The sequence below is a fragment of the Anomalospiza imberbis genome, chromosome 13 (assembly GCF_031753505.1).
Source record: "Anomalospiza imberbis isolate Cuckoo-Finch-1a 21T00152 chromosome 13, ASM3175350v1, whole genome shotgun sequence".
In the NCBI taxonomy this organism is placed as follows: domain Eukaryota; kingdom Metazoa; phylum Chordata; class Aves; order Passeriformes; family Viduidae; genus Anomalospiza; species Anomalospiza imberbis.
Genome location: NC_089693.1, coordinates 13,801,024 through 13,824,362, shown reverse-complemented (window position 1 = coordinate 13,824,362; position 23,339 = coordinate 13,801,024). Strand labels below are relative to the sequence as shown.

The window sequence follows — 23,339 nt, the reverse complement described above, 5'->3', positions numbered from 1 at the left end:
TGGCTGGAACCTTCCTCCCACATTTTCATCCCATGCAGCTTTTTAAATGACTTGCAGCTGGAGCCGCCTTGGTTTCCAAAGACATCATTCCTGCAGGAACATCCAGGGACAGCCCTGCACACACAGCTGTGGCAACATCTCGGAAAACAGGTGTTGCCAGGCTATACAAGGAATCTCTGAGCTTTGTTTTTAAGAACTGAACTCAAACTAGGCTCAGAAAATCCCAGTCCACAGTGAAAATACCATTGTGAAATACTTGCCAGGTGTGTTTCTTATCTTTCAAAATTCATATTTTCATATTCATGGTCATGTAAGGAAGGTTGTTTTTTGTCTTCAAATAACAGCCAAAAGTTAAAAATACACACAACACTTCCTCTAAGAAAACAAGAGGGTGGATCTCTTAATTTACAGTATTGGGCTATGAAAAAATAGTACATCCAAAGTATGAAATCAGTGAACAAAAATTCAGAAAAACATAAAAATCTTTAATAAAAATAGTAAAATCTTCAGATGAACTTGATGTCTTGATGTGCTTTGCCATAATAACCAAAAACCAAACAGCAGAGTCCCTTAAAGCCCAAATAGAATTTGAGTTACAAAGTAACTTAAAATTCTTAGCCATTTACAACATATGGGCAGCAAGTGTTATTTCAAGGTGCAGGCAGAGAAACAAGTTCTCATTTGGTAAGAAGTTACCTTACACCTAAAGATCAGGTATTTATTGTAACTCTCTGGGCAGGTATTGTCACCATACCATGAAAGGTAATATTAAATAGGTAAAAGAAGTAGCTCACATTTATACAAGACAAGAGCTTTCATACATGTCAGCAGTCCACAGGCACCTCAACTTACTTTATGGACATGTTTTGTGCCAAAGCCCTTTGCAATCACATTTCTGCACAGAAGAAACCTTCTCTTATAGCTGACCCATCCTAGCCTGCAAAACTGTATTAGAGAACTTACTTTGATAAAGATGAGAACTGTGGGGCATTCCACAAGAATTAACTGCCCCAAGAACTCAAAAAACAGTCCCCAAAGAAGACTGATAAATAATTGTGACATGTATATTTATGATGTCTACACTGAACCCTTCATGGAGCTGTCATGTGAAAATTTTAAGAAAAAACGGACTAGATGAAGCATTCTCAATATTCAGGTTTGGGTTTTAAGAAGTACTGCATAAAGATCAGTTACACAGCTCATCCACAGAACACCCTTTCATATGTTCAGTCTTCTGCTGAAAAATAATCTTCATCTTTCACTTCTCTGTACTGCATTGAGGCCTCCCCCTCTGGTTCAAACCTGAGCATTTTTATATTCAGTCTCTCTGCAAGCTTCTGTGCTGCAAGCTTGGCTTGCATTTCCTATGTCAAAAAAAAAAAAAAGGACACAGGTTAGAAAAAGTGTTCATTTGTCATTCTCATGAATAAACTAGTATACTAAAATATAAACTAATAATAATAATAATAATAATAATAATAATAATAATAATAATAATATCATCAGTAATTCCAAAGTCGGCTTAATTAAATGTTTTAGCAACTAGCAAAGAAATTTCAGGTTTCTTTTCACACTTATGTATAACTATGCTACTGAGTCTTTGTAATAAGAGTTGAAATTCTCCATCTGGCAGCCCCCACCTGTGATACAGTAATGTCAGTTTTAACAGACTACTTCTACAACAGTGTCTAATTTAAACAGTAGCCTGACACTACCTGGAAAGTCAAAATCCATTAAAACAGAATTTGAAGGACCTCACAACCTGGATTCTTCAGACACAGCATAAATAAAGGCAAATGTAGATAGTTGCATATTTTAAGAATAACAAATACTGCTAGGCCTTCATTTATGCAAGGGACAAAAACTCTTTTAAATTTCTAGTCAGAGGTGAAGTGAGTGCAATAAGGTCAACATTAACACACACAGATTTTGTTTAATGTAGGACTAACACTTTCAGAGAGCATTAATACATTCTTTAACTATGTCATTAAAAGAATCAAATACAAGACAAAGTGCCTTTCCTCAGAGTCTGCCCATCTCAATTCACCTTTATGAAAAGATCCATTTATCTTTTCTTTTTTGGGAGTGATTCTGGTTATATAATTTTCAGACCAAATTGTAAATTCATACCTCATAAGCTTCTTTTTGCTGTATCTGAATTGCTATGGACTCCTCTATGGATAACAGCTTGGCAGGGGAGTGGTGAAGTGGTGGCAGTCGAGCTGCTGTGATGTCATCCAAATGTTTCTTATCTCTGAGTCTTCTCTCTTCTGGAGGAACTGGAGAGCCAAATCCCCCAGGTGATCGACTGGATGAGGAACCATGAGATGATCCACTCTGCTCTCCTGATAGTCTGGAAGACAAAGAACACCTACGTTGTGACCCAAATTTGCATCACAAGGTTGAACAACTCCGGTTTCAAAACTTACTTTTAACACGTAAGAGTTGAAAATAAATCTGAAGTGCTATGAAAACACAGACAAATAAAAAGTAAACAACACTCAGAGAAAATACAACTACTTCTCCACAGAGAGACAGTATCAAAAGTTACTCGTGACAATGAACCAAACTGGTTTGCTGATTTATTAGCAAACTGAAGTAGCAATGCTGTGGGAGTCACACAAGGTACAAACTGTTACTGCTACCAGAACAGACAACATAGACTGTAATTTTCCTAAAAGTGCAGAAAAAGCAAAACACTTCCAGCTATTAAAGTTCTACATGATCTAGTCCTGATCCAAAAGTTTTACCAATTGTTTAGTAGTTTTGCACCTTAAGCTATGCAAGTCTATGAAGATTCATGACAATTGTTTCAGATGGGTAGAATGAAACCACTGCTCAATACTGAGATTCTGTGGCATTTAAAGCCACAGAGCCAACATATGAACCTTGTGTGTCATGAGACTCTAAATCTCTTTAACCATCACTAGAAAATAAAGCCATCATGCTTGTTCTGCACCATTTCCAATTTTATGCACATAAAAGAGGTTTTTCTATCTCCCAATACTTACGCGTTTGTTTTAAATTTGGGTTTTTTTATGACTGGATTCTTGGCTCTGGCCTCTAGAACTTCAATATAGTGTGGTGTTTTGGGATGCTGGCTTCCAAATACATTGCCCTTATGTTTTGCCACATCCTGCTCTTTTCCCAATATTTTTTCACTGTTTTCCTCATCTGCAATTGTTACTCTTTGAAAGGCATCCACCAAGGCTTCTCTACTATTGTCCAAAGCAGCTGGACTTTCTGTCCCATCCTCACTGTTGCTCTGGGAGACTTGCTGATCATTGTTCAGGTGATTGCTTGTGGATGACTTGGAGACATCTTCACAAAAACGATTCTGATCCTTTGCAACAGTTTTTACTTCATTATTTTCCCCCCGAGTTCTCTGATTTTCCAAAGCTGTATTTGTGGCATCTTTTTCAATACATTCTGCCTCCTGCCTTTCAGCAGAAGTGTCAGAAATGTCCTTAATGTTAGAGTTTTCATTAAAGACTGAGGAATCTGCACTGTTCACTGTGTCCTCAGTTAGGCCAACTCCCTGTTTGCTTGTATTAATCTCCTCCTGTTTTGCCTGAAATTCCAATCTGACAGCAGATAACAGCTCAGCTGTCCTGGCTACTTCTTCCTCTTGCAAAATGGCAAGTTTCAGCTTTTCAGCAAAATCAGAGATCTTCTTACCCTTATCTGGAAGCCGAGCAATGAACTTCCTAAAACAAACAAAAATTATTATAAACAATCCTATTTCAACCTGAGATACAGAAGTTTTATTAGAATAGCTAATGGGGCAGGTTTCACATTGCAACATCAGCTTCCTATTTACATACCAAACTTCTGAAACACGGCAAAAGCACTTGCAGCACAGCAGTAACTACGCGTTTTCAGTGAAACATAGGAGCCATGAAAGGGTTTGGGTGGGGAGGGACCTTAGAAGTGATCTCGTTCCACCCGCAGCCGCAGGCAGGGACGCCTTCCAGCAGGCCAGGTTGCTCAGAGCCCCACCCAACCCTGAACACTCGCAGGGATGGGGCAGCCACAGCTTCTGCTCCAGCGCCTCACCACCCTCGCAGGGCATAATTTCTTCCGTCTGTATCTAATCTAAAACGACTCTCTTTCACTTTGAACCGTTCCCTCCCTCGTCCATCACGACATACTCCTGCAAACAGTTTTGCCCCATGGCTCCTGTAAGCTCCCCTCAGGTTCTGAAGGCCACATTTAGGTTACCCCAAAGCCTTCTCTTTTCCAGGCAGAACAGTCCCAGCTCTCTCAGCCTCTCCTCACAGGACAGGTGTCCATCGCTGTGCTCGCACAGCCGCACCGACATGTTCGACCTGAGCTCTGCCCGCATCCCCAGCCGCTGGCGCCCGGGGGAACCCGCGCCCTCGCCGGCCCCGCAGGCGCTGAACGGGAGCGAGCGGTTCGTCCTCTGCCGCCTGCAAGGGGACGGGCGAAGTCGGCGGGAAGCCCGGCCCGCTCCTCGGCGCCCGCGCTCCGGCTGCCCTCACCGGTCGGCCAGCAGCCGCTCCTGCCGCCGCAGCATCTCGCGGAGCTCGGGCAGCGCCCGCCCGCGCAGCCCCGGCGCCGCCGCCATGGGCGCCCGGCAGAGCGCCGCGGGCCGCCATCTTGCCGGAAGCGACGGCGCGGCGGCAGGGCCCGACTTGCTCGGAAGGCGAAGGACGGCGGGGCAGCCCCGGGCGAGCGGCGGCGCTGGACCCGCCCGCCGCCTGCGGGAGCCGCGGAGCGGCTGCGGAGCGCCGTGTGCGCCGTGCGGCACGCGTGACCCGTGCGGAGCAGCGCCGAGGGCTCTGCGTTTGAGGCTCGGGGCGGTTTGACACCTTTTAGCAGTTTTCTGGGTCAGCGCTGCAGCAGACTCTGACTTCTCCCCCTCCCCGGAGACCAATCTGGTATTCTATCTAATTTTTTCTACATCTTTTATCTGTAACACTGCTTGGATCATCTGTGGAAATGCTCTGGGGGAGTTCTGCCCAGGAGTTCAGGGAAATCAGAGTTTTCCTCAGCGGGAGCTCCCCCGCAGTTTCAGGGCCCGAGTTGTTGGAATTGCTGCCTCTGGCTCAGCTCTGCGTCTTGCAGGAAGGGGCGCTTGGTCCTGCCGGTGAGAACTCGGCACGGAAACTGCTGCTCTCACAAAATGTTCAGCTGCTTTATGACACGTACAGAAAAACAATGCCAGTGTTTACAGAGTTCAATTTAAGTGCCAAACTGCATAAACACAGAAAAAAGTAGAGTGAAAAATGAAGACAATAAAGTGTGAATAACATGGCTTCTGGGAATCACACCTGATCATTCTGTACCTCATTGGAATATTGTTCGCTAAGTCTGTATTTGTCCGAGTTCACTGGGAAGGAATATTGTTCATCGCTACAGTTCGGGAGCGTTAAATTTTGGAACAGCACTGTCTGTTTACAGGTAACGCACAGCTCCAGAACGATGAACAAGTAGCTGAAATCTGGAAGGTGCTGGAACAAATATATTCTTGGTTATGAACAGGTGGGCAGTGTCTAGATACCATGCAACTGAGACAGCATCAACTTCAGTACAGACTTGAAGAAGGAAATATAGATTTAGTAATTTAGTATTATAAGAAAAGTTGTTGTTTTCTGCTTTCTTCAACTCTATAAAATGTTACTTCTTTTCATTAGGAAAAGGAGCAAAAGAAACTTTAGATTGTTGGGGTTTTGGTTTTTTGGAGGGGGAGGGCAGGCACTACCTTTACCATTTCTCTGCTCAGGAATTTTGAGGAGGAGAGGAAACAAGCTACCCACACAATGTAAATCATCCCCAAAATAACAAGAAAAATGGTATGAGTATTTGGAATTTAATTTAATAATTTTTATTTCATTTAGTAAAAAACCTCATTTCTTATCAGCATGATGCACCTTTGTAATAATTCATTTTATTTTCCTTAAAAAAAAAAAACTGCTCCCTTTAACCTTATTTCTCAAAAAAAAAAAAAGCCCCAAACACTTTAAAAGCAAATCTATATTTGTTTATACCTGTCAACATACTGGGAAGCAACCATCAGATCATTGCATTGCCTACATACCACATGCCTTCACAGAATACTGTAACCTCACAGATGTTCACTTCTATGTATTTTCTCTTTAAATCAACAAGTCCCTTTTTCTTTTGAAAATATTCACGTACCTTGAGTTGTAAATGGCTCCTGTGTCCTTCTTTTCTTGTGTTCCTTCCATGTTGTGCTTGAGGCAGGGCTGGAAGGGCCTTAACTCAGGTCTCTCATGCACTTTTCTTCTTGTACACATGCAAATAGCCCCAGGGGCTGAACACGAATGAAGTAAAATGTGAATGGAATGAAACTCTCAGCAGGTACATCTCCATACACAGGGATTTCCTGTGCAGAATTAGACTTCATGTACACAGAACTTACTTCTCATCTGTCCATATGCAGATGTTTTCAGATGTCAAATATTTAAAGCTCTCTGAAAAACATCCGTATCCAGCTCCCAGAATCCCATGCTGTAGGTTCAGCACCAAGCACTGCCAATCTCAACAAGATTTTATCAGGGCTTGTTGGCAATCTGAGCTGAACACATAAATAGGGAAGCATTACTGGAGTTAAAAACTTGACATTCTTCCTCTGAGCATTACAAACATGCGCCACTGTGATTGTCATGTTTGCACAAACTCTTCTTTAGTTGACATGAAGATTGCTTTATTTTTATAGTCTTAAAAATAAATCTCTATTATCAGTAAGTGGAGTAAAACTATAAATAAAGATGGGCCACAACCATCCCAGTCTCATCCTGCTGAAGCCTGGAGAGCATCATCCCAGATGGATTCAGATGTTATCTGGAGGATCTGAAGCTGTTGGGTTTTTTTCCAAGAGCTGTGCTGCCCAGTTTTTGTTTATCCTGTGCAAGTCAATAGTTTTTTATTTAATGAAAGAGTTCATCTACTTTTGTGACTTGGCTTTGAGAGTCTTTAGCCAGGGAGTGCCTTCCTGTTCTCAAGAGCCCGTGTGCCAAAGGAAACACCGACGAGAACATCGAGGCTCCACAGGAGCCACTTTCCATTCCCACATGTTTGGAACAAACAAGGTTGTGAACAGTAAGAGTCTGCAGTGTTTTAAGGTGGGTTTATTTCTAAAAGACTGTTGACACAACAGAACAACAAGTTTAAATACAGTGTTTATTGCAATTTATCCTCTTTGTGTCCTACATACCGGATGTATTAAAAGCATACAATGTAATATATCATTTGTACAGCATATATGAAAAGTGTATCCCAAAATACTTTCCAGAGTATCTGGAATAAATGACAAAAGAATACTTATCATGGTACAAATGTAGTCATACAATTGACTTACATTTAGTGTACTTTCTGGGACTTTCCTATATGGCTTTTATTGCTGTTTACAGAAATTTTACTAGTTTCTAATGTGATAGTACTAATTAAGTTGGTCTCAAATTGAGAAAATTTATACAGAAGTTTTACAATCTTTTCAGTCAGGTTTGTTATTATCTATGCTAATTTGCATTACTGCTCATTTGACTGGAAAGCTTTACATTTTTATGTAACACAATCATATATCTACAGTTCCTCTCCTGTTCTTCACAGTTACCAAATTTAGACCAGTAGTCCAATCAAGTGACAGTCATCCATCTCACTGCATGTCAAAATGCTCTTAAAATACAGCTTTGACTTCAGTCCTTATTTGGTTTAGGAAAAAATACTGTATTTCATCAAACAGTCAAGACAAAATTTACACAGAACACCTTTACAGTAAAAACTTATGGCCTTGCTGCATTCCTCTTAGAGTCTTGAGCACATTATCATAATGTTGCAAGTCTCAGGGTTAAAATAGCTTGCAGCATTTTCAGGAGATCCTCAGGAGTATATTAAAAGTAGAATGAACTTCCTTTGAGTCTGTGTCAAAACAGATACTTACCCTGTCCTCTACTACCATTCCTTGAGCGCCTCACAGTCATCTGGTTGTTTTCTGACTTCTGGCCAAAACCAGAGGGGTAGAGGATTTTCACTTTTTTAAACTTGTCAGTTCATGTCTTTTACAACAAGATGCATTTTCTTTTACCTAAAACTACCACCTTCCTCCATTCATCTTAATTTTGAAAGTAATTTTCACAAACCATGGTTCAGAATTCAAGTCCTGAATTACAGAGGGACTGTTTGGGCACAGAAATGCTAACATACGTTCTGTAAGACCTAAAGTTGCATCCCTAATGCACATTAATATACCTGTTGGGATTAGTTTTTAGTGTCTTTCTCTTCAAAAACAGATACTGTCCAATTTTTGCTGTCATCAGCCACTAGATGGAGATAAGATTTCACAGGTACAAAGCTTATTCCTGAAATCAGAGTTATTACTCATCTTCTTGTGTATTCAACATTACTATTATAAATACAACTTTAGTAAGTGTACTTGATTTGAACAGACACGACTGAATGGCATTAGGCTGGCAATAAAAGCAATCCCTTTGTGAAGCTCTGTGGCAAGGTGAGCACCTCCTGGGATTGATACTGCATGCAAGAACAATACTGATCATATAGAACCTAAGTTGTTTTCTGTTGCAGGTACTGTAATTAGAAAAAAAAAAAAGGCCCTTCATTCATGTTAAGAGAATTAAAGTAATATATTTCTACTTCATTGTAAACTCACTAAGAGTGGAAGATCAAAACAAGAGGTAAATGATACCCTATATGTATTTAAATTAGTTCAGTACTAGATACAGTCACAGCTGCTACTTTGAAGCCAAAGATAAGATTTTAAGTGATTTGGACAAAAAAAAAATAGTACTCAAAATCCCACATCCTGATTCAGGATTGCTATTGCTGTTGGAATTGCAAGGACTGCTGCAGGTTGCAGTGGGCAAACTTTTGTTTAATGAGAACTCCTTCCTCGAATGGAAAAGTAAATAAATAAAGCATCAGGGATTTTCCTACACAATTGCTACTGATTTTGTCACTCATGGTCACTCTGTCCCATGACTGAGGAAGTGCAAACCAGTGCCTCAGTCCAACAAAGCAAATTGCATTATAATCTGCTCTATCCCTTACTGTTTTGAGCAGCAAACACAATATTCACCTGCCTTGTGTTGAGGGAATTGTTTTAAAGAGCTCAGTTCATCTGTCCCTCCGAGACAGAGTGCTGGGTACAAAAGACCTGCTCCCAGGTGAAGAGAGCCCTCAGCTGCACCAGGTCTGGGACAGGTGGGAGCCACCCTCAGTTTGGGCAGATTCAGAGCTTCCACACAAATTCCCTCAGCTTCAGCTCACACAAATTGCCAGCACAGCTTCAGGTACTGCTCCAGTAGTACTGACAACAGAATATATTAGAGCTTCATTACTCAAACAGAATTACAACACAATTGAAGAAAAACCCACAACTGTACAGCTATACAAGTCCTTAGAGGCATTTGAAATGACACATTGCACTAGACAGCTTCTACAGAAGCAATATCGCCTGACTGCTGCTTCACTCAGCCTGCTGCTTCCCTGTTCCCCCACAGTTACCATCAGTAGTAACTTCAGGAATAAAGTTACTAAAGAGCTGCTTTCAGGATAAATTTAGCAAGACTCCATGCTGCTGCTCTCCTCTAAACTGATAAAAAACTTATCTAACCAAGCTGCAAAGGCGCAAGCTATCTGCTCCTATTCAGAAAGCTGGATGAGCTGAGTTCTCAGGATGTACTGCTCCTTGTGCTAAACTCCAGCACTCTCTTGAACGGGGTGTACGTCCTCACCAGCCTCGGACTTTCAGGAGGTCTGTTCTCAGAGCTCGTGCTGTTCAGGAGACAACAGAAAGCTTGCAGAGTTAAGGTCAGAGTATCACACAGCTGGGCTCATAATGCCACGGCACTGATATTGACAGGCTAAAATTAGACTTATCAGTGCATTTGGTTTGTTCCATATTTCTTTTCTGTAATGCCACAAAGAATATTTGAAAAAAACCATGGCAAATACTGACATGTTTACAGGCCAGCATTTGCTGGTGCTCACAGGGGAATGCCCAGCAATAAAGTTATTAGGATTAAGAGTCCTGCAACAAAAAAAGATAGCGATATTGCATTTAAGAACGCAGTTAATCATTAAGAGTAATTTCATGAAATCTAAACTGCACAGAGGTGCATTCCTTCATAGAGATAAATCTCAAAAAGAGGAAAAATATCAGATAAGGAGGGGCTGTGCTTACATACGGAGGGGCCCGAGAGAGGGCAATAAAGATAGGTTTCTGTTGACAACCTGACTGAAAAACCAGTGTATTTAAGGTTCCAGAAGACATGCCATTAAAATATGCTCTAGGCTGAACTCCAAAATGAGTGTATTTTTAAATTATGAAGAAAATTTTTGTTTGCTTGCTGATTTCATATGCTAATTTACATTCCTCAAACTAAGCAATTCAGTTTGCAGAGTGGTTACAATGAACAAGTTTACTTGTTGGTAATAAAAGTAATGTGAAGGGTTCCTCCTTATTTTACTGGTTTGTTTTCTGTTTTGCCCTTCCCTGTGGGGCCTTGTGGGGAATACTGAAGTGCAAGTGCAGAGCCCTTCTCCCAGGGCTCAGTGCCCTGCTGCGGGCTCAGGGCAATGCAGGGGAGAAGGGGAGGCACCACACCTGAGCTCCCCAAAGCCAGGCTGCAGAGCCACTGGCACCACACCTGAGCCTCCCAAAGCCAGGCTGCAGAGCCACTGGCACCACACCTGAGCTCCCCAAAGCCAGGCTGCAGAGCCACTGGCACCACACCTGAGCTTCCCAAAGCCAGGCTGCAGAGCCACTGGCACCACACCTGAGCTCCCCAAAGCCAGGCTGCAGAGCCACTGGCACCACACCTGAGCTCCCCAAAGCCAGGCTGCAGAGCCACTGGCACCACACCTGAGCTCCCCAAAGCCAGGCTGCAGAGCCACTGGCACCACACCTGAGCTCCCCAAAGCCAGGCTGCAGAGCCACTGGCACCACACCTGAGCTCCCCAAAGCCAGGCTGCAGAGCCACTGGCACCACACCTGAGCTTCCCAAAGCCAGGCTGCAGAGCCACTGGCACCACAGAGCAGCAACAGCCTTCCAGTGCAGACGTGGCAATATCATGGCACTGTTCACGTGGCAATCCTCCCCCCTGGGCCAGGAGATCTCCAGAACTGCTGCAGCCCTCCCCTGTCGGTGTTCCCTGCTCTCCCAGTGGTCCTGGTCACACCTCTGGGCACAGAGGGTGAAGTGTGCCCAAAGCCAGTGCTGAGCAGCCTTGGGCAGAGCTGTCTCGTGTCTGCAGCACTGCCAGCAGCCGCTGTGCACCAGAACTTGCCACACCTCACAGTCCCCTCTCTGACTTCTCCACTTAAATTGCATTATTGGCAATTACTACTCCCCAGGAGTTTGCAGTATGCTTGCATCTTTAAGAAAAAAAAAAAATCCTAAACCATAAATCACTGACGTAAACTGCACCTAGGAGTGAAGTGCTCTTTTAAACTCCACAGTCCACTCAAACAGTTTATCAGCAAAATGGTTTACTAATACAGCACTGATAAGGGACATTATGAAGAATTTTGCCACAAACAAGAAGAAAAAGTAAATACCTGTACGGAAGATCACATTCTACAGCAGTATCTCTGGTTTCTATATTGGTCTTTTGTTGGTTTTCCATTAAGTAGTCCAGTTTATCTTGTAATTCTTTATTCTGGGAAACAGTAATTTTCATCACAAGTTTATTTTATTTATGGTAATTAAACAAGGAAATAAAATTGCACATTGCCCTCTCCCTACAAGAAACAGTGTAAAAGTATGTATTGATAAAGGAATCCATAATTCTGGAAAGGATATAAATTAAACCAACAGTTTTATTCAGAAGCTTCTGGTCTAAGTCATTGTAAAACTATTAGAAAATTGTAAGTTAAGAAACTCAGACTGAATACTGAGACTTTATTACACACACTCCTGACTGTATGACTGGTGTCATATGTTTAATTTCCATTTGAAGAACAGCAAATACATATAGTAATTATACATCCAGCTAGCACTGGATGACATTGGTTCAAATTTAATTCAGTTTCATAAAATAATCACAATAATGTAAACTTAAAATGTAATGCCTTACCTCACATTCTAAGAAAGAGATTTTGTCTAAAAGCTGTATTATAAATAATTCCTTTTCTTTTACTTTCTTCCTTAGCATTTCAATCTATGAGAAAAAACAAAGACATTTAGTCTGATGGGGATGGGAAAAGGAAGAAAACCATCTAGGTATCACAGGAAGAAAACGTATTTAATATTACTGTTCAGAAACAACTGAGTACCTGTCACTATTCACAAACTGCTTTAATCCCTGGATTAGCTGTCAAATTTAGTGGACTTTTACTAAAGTGAATTCATTTTGCAGAACAGCTAAACTCAGGTCAAGGAACTCAGAACACATTCATTTTTTTCTGGCAGTCATTGCAAGAATGACCATTTCTGAATACTTCTGTCAAATTTTCCAAGCATTCTCACCAGTCACTTTTTAATTCTGTATATTAAAATCAAAGCTGTGAACAAACACTAACATCCCCTTCACCAGTGTAAAATTTTTCAGCATATCTGAAAACAATGCTTAATATATATATTCGTATCCTGCTAAAGGAGAAAGATAAAATACTCAAGGCAAAATAATGAAAACAACATCCTCCCAAAAATTCACTGCATGAAATTATAAAATATTTAAACAAAAACATACGTAACTGTGAAAAAAAAAATACGCAAAACAAATGCACATATTGAACCAAAAAATGAAAAGCTGTAACACCAACTGAACTTCAATTTAGTGTCCATGACTTTCAGGTATCACATGTCACTGACACAATGATCAGCTGTTACTTGGAAAAGCTAGAACATAAACGCCATACAGTGTTTTAGCTGAACAGTTACAGAATACGGGAGTGCTATCATCATCCATCTTTCTCAAAATCAGGTCTTTCATTTTTTTCCTCTTTTAAAGTCCATATAAAAACTATCCATGTCGTCTAAAGCTATTATGATTTCAGTTTTCAACTCACAGAAACACAAAGCTCATAGCATTTTCAGAAAATCTTGGAACATACCTCGATCGTCATATTTAATCACAACTTTGTTTAACAGTATGACTGAATTAAGTCAGTTACATCTTCCCAGGTTCAACAGCCTCAGTCCTGCCAATAACTTCCACTTTAGAAAAGATAAACTGTTCTCTTAGGACTTTCAAGTGGATCTTTTCTATTAATAATCTCCTATTATGCATATAAGGAAATATTACTAACACAAATAATCAGTGCCACACAAAGAAGCCCAAAGCCAAGCACAGCTGTGTGATCCCACTGACACACAGCCATTCTTGCTTGTTATTGAAATAATCAACTCCACCAGCTGCCTAGGCTGGTTTTTACATCAAACACAAAATATTTCTGTTTCCAAATAAGTGATCGGACTACCTGTCATCCAAAAGCAAGGCAACTCCTCTGTTTCACAGGCATTTACCTTAACTTCTATTCATTCTATGATAGAAAGATCCTAAAACGTGAAATAAACTGACAGTAACCATTATGTTCACCAGAATAATGTACAAATAGATTTTGTGGCAGTTAAAATTAAAGTTCTGCTTATTTTTCACATTGGCTACAGAAAGACAGCTCCCTACAGACATTTTTAAGTTATTTTAATTAGAATAGTCTGAAGGCAAAGATAAGCGTGGACACCTTAAAATCTAAGAGAGAATGCAAAAAGGAAGACTTTGAGAAATAGCTTCCTCCCCTCCCCAAACACAGAACTGAACTCCAAAGAGACATTTTGTATTTTGGTGAGGATGCTCTAGGGAGCAGCAGACTGAAGCATACACAACAGTACCTCCAGTCTCTCTGTAACGTGTTTACATAGTACCAGTCAGAACCCATTAAAACCATGCCCTTGCCCCAGAATCTGCCCTTTTTTTTTTCTGCAGAGAATATTGTACTATATTATGACAAGCTCCATGTCTCAGTCCAGCAATCAAGCAGAATGGTGTGGTTAGACCATGCAGGTTACAGCATGATCAGGCTGTGAATTGTGTAACCTATATAGAACCTTTTGGTGGTTCTTTAAACTTTAGGAACTCAGACACAGCCACACATCCCAAATACATTTCAGGAGAAATAAATGCAGCATTTGTGAGGCTGCATTTGAGGTGTTAAAATGAGAGGCTGCTTTAGCACCAGGAAAAATGTCCTGCAGTCCTGCTCCCTGGACACAGCAGAGCACCCTGTGAGGCCACTACAGAAGGAAAGCAGGCTCAGAATGAAGCAGGAATTCTGCACCCCCAGACACATGGCCAAACAGCTGCCTCAGCAGCTGCTGCAGGCCAAGGGCTCAAACAAGTGTCCTGGCAAAGACGACACATCCCAGCGCAGTAAGTTACTATAAAAATAAGTTTATTTACTGAATAAGGACTTGAGTACACATCATCACTTGCCATTAACACCAGGAATGAAAAAGCTGATTTGATTAATCCTTGAGAGGGTATGTCACAGGAAACCAGGAAAAACAGGAGTAACTCTAAGAGATTATATTAATATGTTAATAGAATAAATTTTAAAAACCCCAAAACCCACAAATTCACATCTTGAGAGTTTCTTTGTTTCTAGAAGCTGCATAAAGCAAGAGAACATCTAGCAGGTGTCAGAGCAATAGATTTTGACTTTGGGTTGAATACAAGGTAAGGAGGAGAAGAGGAGAAGCAAGATGGGTCAAACACAATACTCAACTCTAGGCCTGAGTTGTGGTCAGAACTGTCTGGTCAGAAACAAATCAGTGCAAGCCAAAGACTCTCAAATTCCATGGATTGACTCTTGTATCCAAGTAATTTCTGTACTGACTCCAGGTTAAAATTATCCTGATGTTCCTATGTTTTCTTTGGTCAACGCTCATGGTCTGTAATTCACCTCATACTTTCTGTGTCTGCAGACTTCAAGAGTTTCTGCTCACAGAACTCAGCAACTTGCTTCCAAACCTGGCTTTTGCACAACTACCCTCTCAGATTTCTTCATAATTTTCTACAAGCACTATTCAGGTACATCCTTCAGGCTCTCTCTGCCAGCCTTCTCCAGAAATGTCCAGACAGACTTTCCCTTGCACTTAATTCTTGACCTGACATTGTTAAGACTCCACATTTCTACCTGTATTTCTATAACCTTCCTGTCTACATTAAGCACTCAAACAAAACTGGCAACCTACTTAGAAATATCAGTTACATTAATGACCTGCTCATTCCTTTCAAAACAGTTCTGTTAACAGTAATAATGTGACTTTAGCAACCCGGGGTCACAGTCACCCTTCTTTCTACCGCTTCATTCTCTCTTACCTCCCCCAACCCACTGTATCCATTGTTCCTGCTTTCCCTTCTCCAGCTGGGAGACATCTGACTCTTCCAAAATTGGGAAGAGAAAAGCTACGAGGCCCAAGCTCCGGTTTGTAATTCATCTGGTGTGCCAGCAACTGAGGGGCATGATGTGCTCTCAGCCCTTCAGCCACCCCACCTCAATCCCTGGCACTTCCCTGCCGGGCAGAGAAAGGGCACCGAATCTCTCGCCATCCTGGCACCATCCATGAAGTTCCCTGCCAGTGGTGCTGGGTGTGCAGCTTGCATTTCACATACCCACTGCAATTTCTAATGATCTGAATCAGCATGTAAGGTCCAACATGGAATGTGAATCATCCTGAATTTATCCACTGACTCAGGATTAATATGGTCATGGTCTTCTTTTCAAGATCTCTCATCCTTGTTTCTGCCCTGCTGCCACCTCTATGCTTTTTCCTCCTTCAGAAAACTTGAGGTAATTTCTCAAACTGCCTCAATCTTCAAATTGTCACTTTATCTTGCTGCATCTCCCAGAAAATTCCATTCTTCTTGTCCATCCCCTTGATGAAGATCTCTTTCTTTCTCACTTCTGCACCTTATGGATTCTCCAAATACCAAACAATTGTCACGGTACTTGAATGGGCTGTGTAAATACTAAACTTTGCTTCCCTAAGATGGAAAGTGAAAGAGTCAACAGCAATAAACTGATCTCATGGACAGAATACCTAAGAAGAACAGTCAAGAGAAAAACTGGAGAACTCCAAGACCTAAAAAGAAGAGTCTGTAAAGAAATGCTGGATATGTGACTAATGGTATTAGAATGAAAAATCAACAGAATTACAAAGATATTACAGCAGAAGGAAAAAGCATCTTGAGAGAAAACGAAAATTGTATTTAAATGTAGAGCCTTTATAAAGAAAGCCTGAAAGAGGAAACTATTTTATTCTGTGTAACTCAGATACAGATTTGGAGTCATTAAACTATACAGTGATATCCTGGATTGGAAGAGATCCAGCTATTAGGTAAACTCAATCACCATTTATCACTTAACAGTATTATCCACTTGTTTAAAATATTTACCAGAACAGTTTTAATATATATAAGTATCATATTTTTCAACTATACCTATATTTTCCTTATTCATCCACCATTAATGTACTGGGCATCAGTAACACCAATACAGAGACATGAACAAATTAGTCAGAAATATGACCACACAGGACAAACAGATGCTACACAACATGCACAAAACAAGACAGACAAGACATTGCAACATCAGCCCGAGCTCTCAGAGGTAACTGCTGTACAAGGAGAACAGGATTTTCCTCAGTCCTGTATTTCACTGGACCTTAACTGGCATTTATGAGAGGCTAGACAAGAGTTGACACTTTTTCAGGGAGCATAATGCAGTGACTAGGAATGAGCACCTTTGCCTTTTAATTCTTATTAAATCACGTGAGCAACTTAGCCAATTATACTTAAACTTACACTTATTGTATTTTAAAACTCACAGTGCATTTACAGCAAAATTAAGAACTGACTGATTTAGGTTATTGCACCAATGTAGAAACCTTGCTAAATGAATGAGCTCTACGAACACATTATCCAGTGGTTGATGTCCATGTGTTGCTAAAGCAGGGGCTGACATGTCCTAATGAGTTACGGACATTGGCTCATTGTCTGCACATCAACCCACCTCGTTAAGCACTACCTTAGTAATGGACAAGTTTCTAATTTATGACTTGGCCTGGCAATTCCCAGCAGAAAGTGCTGATGTTGTGCATATGTAAACCCTCTCACCAAATATCAGCAGTGATTCTACTTCTGCCAACAGATAAGCAACGTACTGCTTGCTCAAGTCCACTGAGGAATGCCAAACACTTGTACTGGGGAGGGAGGGAGGGAGGAGGGTGTGGCAAGTTATTCATGTCCTGTCCTTTATCTTCTTCCTCCAAGCTCCCAGGGTGGGCTTCTCTTTCTACATTTCTTGTTCTGCATTTTTGTTGTTGTTTCGTTTTTATGGTAGGTACTATGCAATGCTGCGATGCGGGTTTTGGTTAAAAAAAGTTTGGCATCTGTTGTTGGTAATTCCATCTTCTCCTCCTCTGTGATTCTGTGTGGCTTCTTTTACTTGACCTTGAAACTGTTCTTCCATATTAAAAGAGGGAGATTTCGCTGTATATCTGAGGTTGGAGTGTCTTGATACAGATGTTTTCAGTTGTTTAAATCTTTTCTGGAAAAAATTCTTCTTTTATACCCCATTTAGGCAACACAAAGTATCTTCTGTATTTAGAATACAATTTGCTCTTTAGCACTTTGTCCTTTCATGCAAGTATCTTCCCCGACAGCACAGGAGACAGCTTCTCCCTGGTGTCTGGTCACCATTTATTATCCAACGAATCTGAGACTAAAGCTGGAGAACAGCTCATGGGCCATGACCTAGAGACAGTTCAATTCAGTAGTTAGGGGAATTTCACATGAAATCTGAATTCTGTAGATAATTTCTTGGCATGAAATCAAATATTCTTTTTTCTTCAGACCCCCTCAGAACAGCTTCCTATATGTGCATCAACCCGCTTGCCTTGCTTACAAAATGTAAATGCTGATTTTCTTCCCTCTCCTGCTTCTCAACAATGAAACAACATTACATATAAAATAAGCTTACTGTGCAATGAAATTGCAATCAATTTCAAAGTGAATTGCATAAATCTCAAAAATAAACCTCTCTTAAATCTCTCCAGGTTTGAAATTGAGATCAAGCCACAAAATAATTATTCTGCTAATTTAAAATCTATGTTTTGTGTTTCATTTATCTTACATTAAAGTCTCATTTCCTACAGTGGCACAGACAGATGAACTGGTTGACCCATCAGATAGATACTTAGAGAAGCTTTTACCCCTCTCACAGAACAAGAGCAATTTCAGCTCTGAAGGGAACAGTGTGGTAGCAGCTTCCCATGCCCTCCCGTGGTGCCTCTGTGCCTACATCTGCCTGCCCAGTCCCATTTCTGCAGGGGAAACTCCTTAGTGGAGACACAGAGGCAGTCTGTGTGCCTCTGCCTTTCACCTGTGAGTCTCCCTGCAAATTCTTCCTCTCATCAAACTGTCTTTTTTCCTGGATTGCCTGTGCTCTACCCAGACGTACTTTTAAGACAGCTACAAAGGCAAGGGCTAAAAAATCTGAGCCTTGGGTGACCCACTCTGGCCATGTGCCTCTCCTCACTTGTTTTTTGAAAGCCTGTGACGTACAAGTAGTATGAGAAAAGGGCTGGGTTTCTAAACACCTGCCAAATGCAAGTCCTGCACTTTTAACTGCCAGCACTGCATTTAAACGTACTACACTAAGCTGTGAACAAATAGATTTGTTTAACAAACAAGTTCTACACAGGGATAAATCTGTCAGCCGTAAATCGTCTGCAATCTCTCTCTAATGAGAACACGAGGCTTTAAGACTATGCAGGATAACTTTCTGCTTAGCTGGTGCACTAATGAGCAGCAATTTTTGCTCTCACAGAAAAGAATCCCTATGAGGATGAAAAATGTATGTGCATGAGAGCTAATACACAGAGGTGTTGAAGGTCACCAACTTGAGAAAATTTCCATTTTATTTCTTCCATTTATTTTTCTTCTGAAAGTTATTTTCTATGTTTCTATTTAATTTATGACTGGTTTGACTAGATCAAGTTGAAAAAGATTCTATTAATGCCTGAGATGGAAGGATTTCTTTTCAGCGGAAAAAAAATAGAAGGAATTTTTTTTTTTTTTTGCTAAGGACACTGAATTCTAAGTGTCCTCCTCTGCCTGGGCTCAATTCCTTAGATCACAAAATCATTGCATTCAGTAACAACATGATGAGATCTATGAAGAGGAAGGTGTTAATACTCTTTACCTCCATGGCCTCCTACATTTGATGCTTCTCTGGCAGCATCCCCCTTCATGCCTAAGTTAGGACCGACCACCACCTCCTAACACATTTTTAAATGCCATCAAAATAGCACCAGAGGTGCTAGAGTTGCTTGCTGCATCACAAAACTCCATTATAAAGCTTCTCTTTCACTTCCTCCTGGCTGCTTGCTGCTCTTCTACAGAATGCCCTGCATCTGTGATTTGCAAATGATCTGTCATCTTTCCCAGAAACGGCTTAAGAGCAATCTATTCCGTGATTTTTTTCAGCCAGGAGATTCATCTCAGTACTTGTTCCAATTTTGACAGTTCTCCATATGAGTGAGAAGCAGTACATCTTGTTTGTTCAGCATCCCTTTGAAGTGATGTTCATTTCTCCAATTTCTCTGAATTGGAGGTGGTAACAGCATAAACTCATTGTGATTTACACTGGAAGAGTAAAGCCCTCATTTATACTTCAGATCTGTGTCCAGTATATGAAGATTAATAGTAAACAAAGCTCATCCTGTAGTCAAGCAAGTTTAGGCTTTCTCACCTAGCAGCTCATACAGTAGCTGAACCTGTTTCAGCTTCAAACCTAAGCACTGCTGATAACTTCAACTACTTACTTTCCTCCCATTTCTCTCCTGAGTTTCCAGGTTAGCCTGTTCTCGCTCTAGTGGCTGCCACAGAGAGGCTGAGTGTTTCAGAAAGCAAGACTTCTAGTTTTTGAATTATTTTGTTATTCTTTCTCAAGTTATCAATATCATTATAATACCCTCATAAACCCTAAGATGGCATGTTATTTTACAGGTACCAGCCATGAAAATACTGCAATGATGAGTAACAGGGCAGGTTTTCATTACACTTTTCTTGATATTCCTTGCCATTACATCTGCAATCAGTTAAATTTAGTGTAGAGACGATGTGTGTTTAAATATACCCTGATGAACATATCTTCCGGGACTTAAATAGTAGTGCAATTTTCCCTATTTGCTCTAGCAGATATTTTTAGTGCTGCTGCTCACTAGTTTTTAACCTAACTTCAGAACAGATTCTTCAGATAGCATTCCTTTTCAATATTTTTGTTGCAAATTTTTCAGTTTCTATGGCATAGTTAGCAAGTGTTTGCTTACAATGAGCCAAGAAATACTTATCTAATATTATGCAGAGAAAAGCACAAAGTCATGAACAGCACCACATGGACACACAACTTGGACAGTTGAGGACATACGTATCTGCAATGTTTTTTCTCTTGCCCCATGGTAAATATCTACTCTTCTCTACATTAATAAAACTGCTATTTTTAGGCCTTTAATTAAGAGTCTAGTTTAAAACAGGGCATGCCAACTCTGTTATGGATATTTTCTCAAACACAGTACAAACACAAGCAACAAATAACACAAAATTTTAAAAAAGCCCCAAACATTAAATGCCTGATGTATTTGGTACCACCTGACCTGATCAAACCTCTGGTACCAGAATCTTTAGCTAGCTCACTAGTGAAAATATAAATGTAGCTACACAGGTGTTCATGCAGAAGGAAGCGGAATTAAAATAAAAATTTAAACACACAGGGACTAAAGGAAAGCGCAAAAATATCTACCCTATGGCTATGTGGCAGTCAAGACTGATAGAGGTTTAACTGAATCTGAAAAGCAGGCAGTCAGACAGCAGTTAGAAGCAGACCTGTTTGACAATTAAGTAGTGACTTGGTCACCTAACACTTGTTAAATAGGATAACCAGATGGTCTAGAAGGGCCTTCTGTGTATATGAAGGCACCAGCAGAAATACATTACAAGTAATTAGTAAGCTCAACTCACCCATCAAATCTAATATTAATGAAATCATAATAATTGGCTCAAGCCTTTTATGTGGTTTCACTCCAAACAAAATATAGAGCTGAAAGGACTTGTTATACCTATGTAGCCCACTAGAGGTCAAGTTATAACCAGAAGTTTAAAACATATTTAGTAATAAAGGGCAAAATTTAGGCCACCATCCTCATGTATTACTAGATTCATTCAGGGTGCCACATGTATCACAAATCCTGCAGAAAAACACTTTTAATACAATGTCTGATGTACAGAGATACAAAACAGATTAAATAATTGTTCCCACAATCCATTAATTAGATGGATTGGATTATTGGACTGGAGAAATTTTCCTTATTAAAATACCATGGTATGAAGACTGTAAGTTTTGTTTTAGACAGCTAGGATGCTTAAAAACAGTGATAATGGTAAACTACACTAAAACCAAAACCTCAAGATGGGTATGTCTGATACAACAGAAGAACTTTAATCCCTCTGTGTAAAAGACACTAGTATCACACACTTGATCATACAGGACTGCATCACAATCTTATAAAACAAAGCATACATAAATACATACATACATAAATACATACAAATACGAATTTGACAAAAATGGAACAGCTCCATGCCTAATCAGAAATCCTGTAACAGTACATTGTGAATGAAGAAAGAATGCCTTAGATTTGAGTGGCTTTTAAACATTTGATATCTTGAATGTATGATGTGTGATGTCCAGATACCAATCAAAGGTATCCCATGAACACCCATTGTCTCTGCAGTAGGAAGCTCGTATAATAGATCTGTCAGTCAGCTTTGTAAAGCTCCAATTTAAACTTATCAATTTCTCATGTCATTCTTCCTACTTGGAGAAACAGAAATGTTTGCAATTATATCCTTCTGACTGCAGAACAATTTCCTGACACATAGGCAGCCTGAAACCTAAAGCATCTATCCAGCAACATTCCACTCAAAATTTTACAGGAAATGGCAACAGCTAAGACAATGTCCCCAGACCAATGTCCCCAGGGTAAGAAGAGATAAGCAGTGAAAACCTGTACTTCCTCACCTATTTCTGTGAGGACTCAAAGAAAAAAAAGAAAAAACCCAAACAAAATCTCCCAAAACCAGAAGAACAAAGCAATAAAGGTCAGCTTTTGCCTTCCACTTCTGTACAGGAAAGAGACTGTTAATGACTAGACTGCATCATATCAGAGGTACCCTCTGAATGGTCCAAATTGAGCTGGAAGTTGTGTTGCATTTCCTGAACACTCAGGAAGAGGTACAGAACTAGTGTCAGCCTAAAGATCACAGTATATAACCCACAGCCACTGCATTCAACTGCTTTCATCTACTCTTTCTGCTTCACTAGCTCCAGATGCTTAGCTCAACTTCCACTGTAACAAAGGTGTCATAAGGCAACTACACAAAGAACACAGTTCTCTATGGATTATGTAGTAAAAGAACTAGTGCTCCCCAAAGACTCTGAGTTGTTTTACTACATCTCACCTCCTCAACCATATGCTTGACTTTCTTCTGCTGGCAGTGGACCATGTCATCCAGATGCTTGATCCGTTCTCTCAAGCTGGCTGCTACCTCCTCCAAATGCTGCGACCTGGCAAAACATGCAAGGATCAAGCCTGGAAGTGGGGAGCTATACAGTGGGGAGTGTAGGCAGAACAAGAACAACCCCCAGAATCCGCCATAAATCAGGACAGGCAAGTCAAATTGCACTGACAGATGTCAAATTGTCCAAAGTACATTTTAATGTGATCTTAGTCCAAGCGGCCATCTCCACCCATGTTATCTCACCTTTGTCTTGCATACTGACACGCTTACTCAGAGCCTGAAGTGCTGACAATTAAACAATCAGACAAAACTCATCTCAAGATGTATTTTCCTTTAGTGGAAGGCATCTAGACAACTAGATCTTCAGCTTCAAAGAGACACATTTAGTTTGACTACTACCTGCAAATATTTTGGAAACATATGCTAAACAAAAGCCAGGAATCAGGTCTGCTTTCAAAGCTGTCTTACTGCAGGGGAGCCTTGAGTCTAGAATTTGGCAGAGCTGCCAACAGCAGCAGAATGCTAAATGGAATAGTATTAACTCCTCAACAGTCAGCAGGGATGCTATGAATGGTTTAAATTTATGTGTTCAACTCTTCAGATAGATTCTGCATTTCTTCAATCTGTTTAATACAGAAAGTGAACTCCCACAGAACTCCTGCCACTAGTTGGTTTGGCAGCTTTTCAGAAAAGTAGCTGTAGAATATGCAAGGAAACCGGAGTGAAGCTTTTCCCTAAGTTTTTGT

At 40.6% G+C, this 23,339-nt stretch overlaps 1 protein-coding gene across 7 annotated transcripts in view; it reads right to left on the bottom strand.

The window, feature by feature from the left end:
• Positions 1 to 466: 466 nt before the first annotated feature.
• Positions 467 to 23,339, bottom strand: part of MYZAP (myocardial zonula adherens protein) — a 59,634-nt gene continuing 36,761 nt past the window's right edge. For 6 of the 7 annotated variants that reach the window (XM_068204103.1, XM_068204104.1, XM_068204107.1 and 3 more), the window contains 4 exons: positions 22,534 to 22,639; positions 12,085 to 12,168; positions 11,567 to 11,667; positions 7,154 to 9,780 (listed from right to left, as the gene is read on the bottom strand). In XM_068204103.1, coding sequence (XP_068060204.1) covers positions 9,678 to 9,780; positions 11,567 to 11,667; positions 12,085 to 12,168; positions 22,534 to 22,639 — 394 coding nt within the window. In that variant the 3' untranslated portion in view covers positions 7,154 to 9,677. Of the gene's footprint in view, positions 1,365 to 2,130; positions 2,354 to 3,011; positions 3,708 to 7,153; positions 9,781 to 11,566; positions 11,668 to 12,084; positions 12,169 to 22,533; positions 22,640 to 23,339 lie in introns of those variants that run through there. The other variant, XM_068204110.1, reaches the window with a different exon arrangement.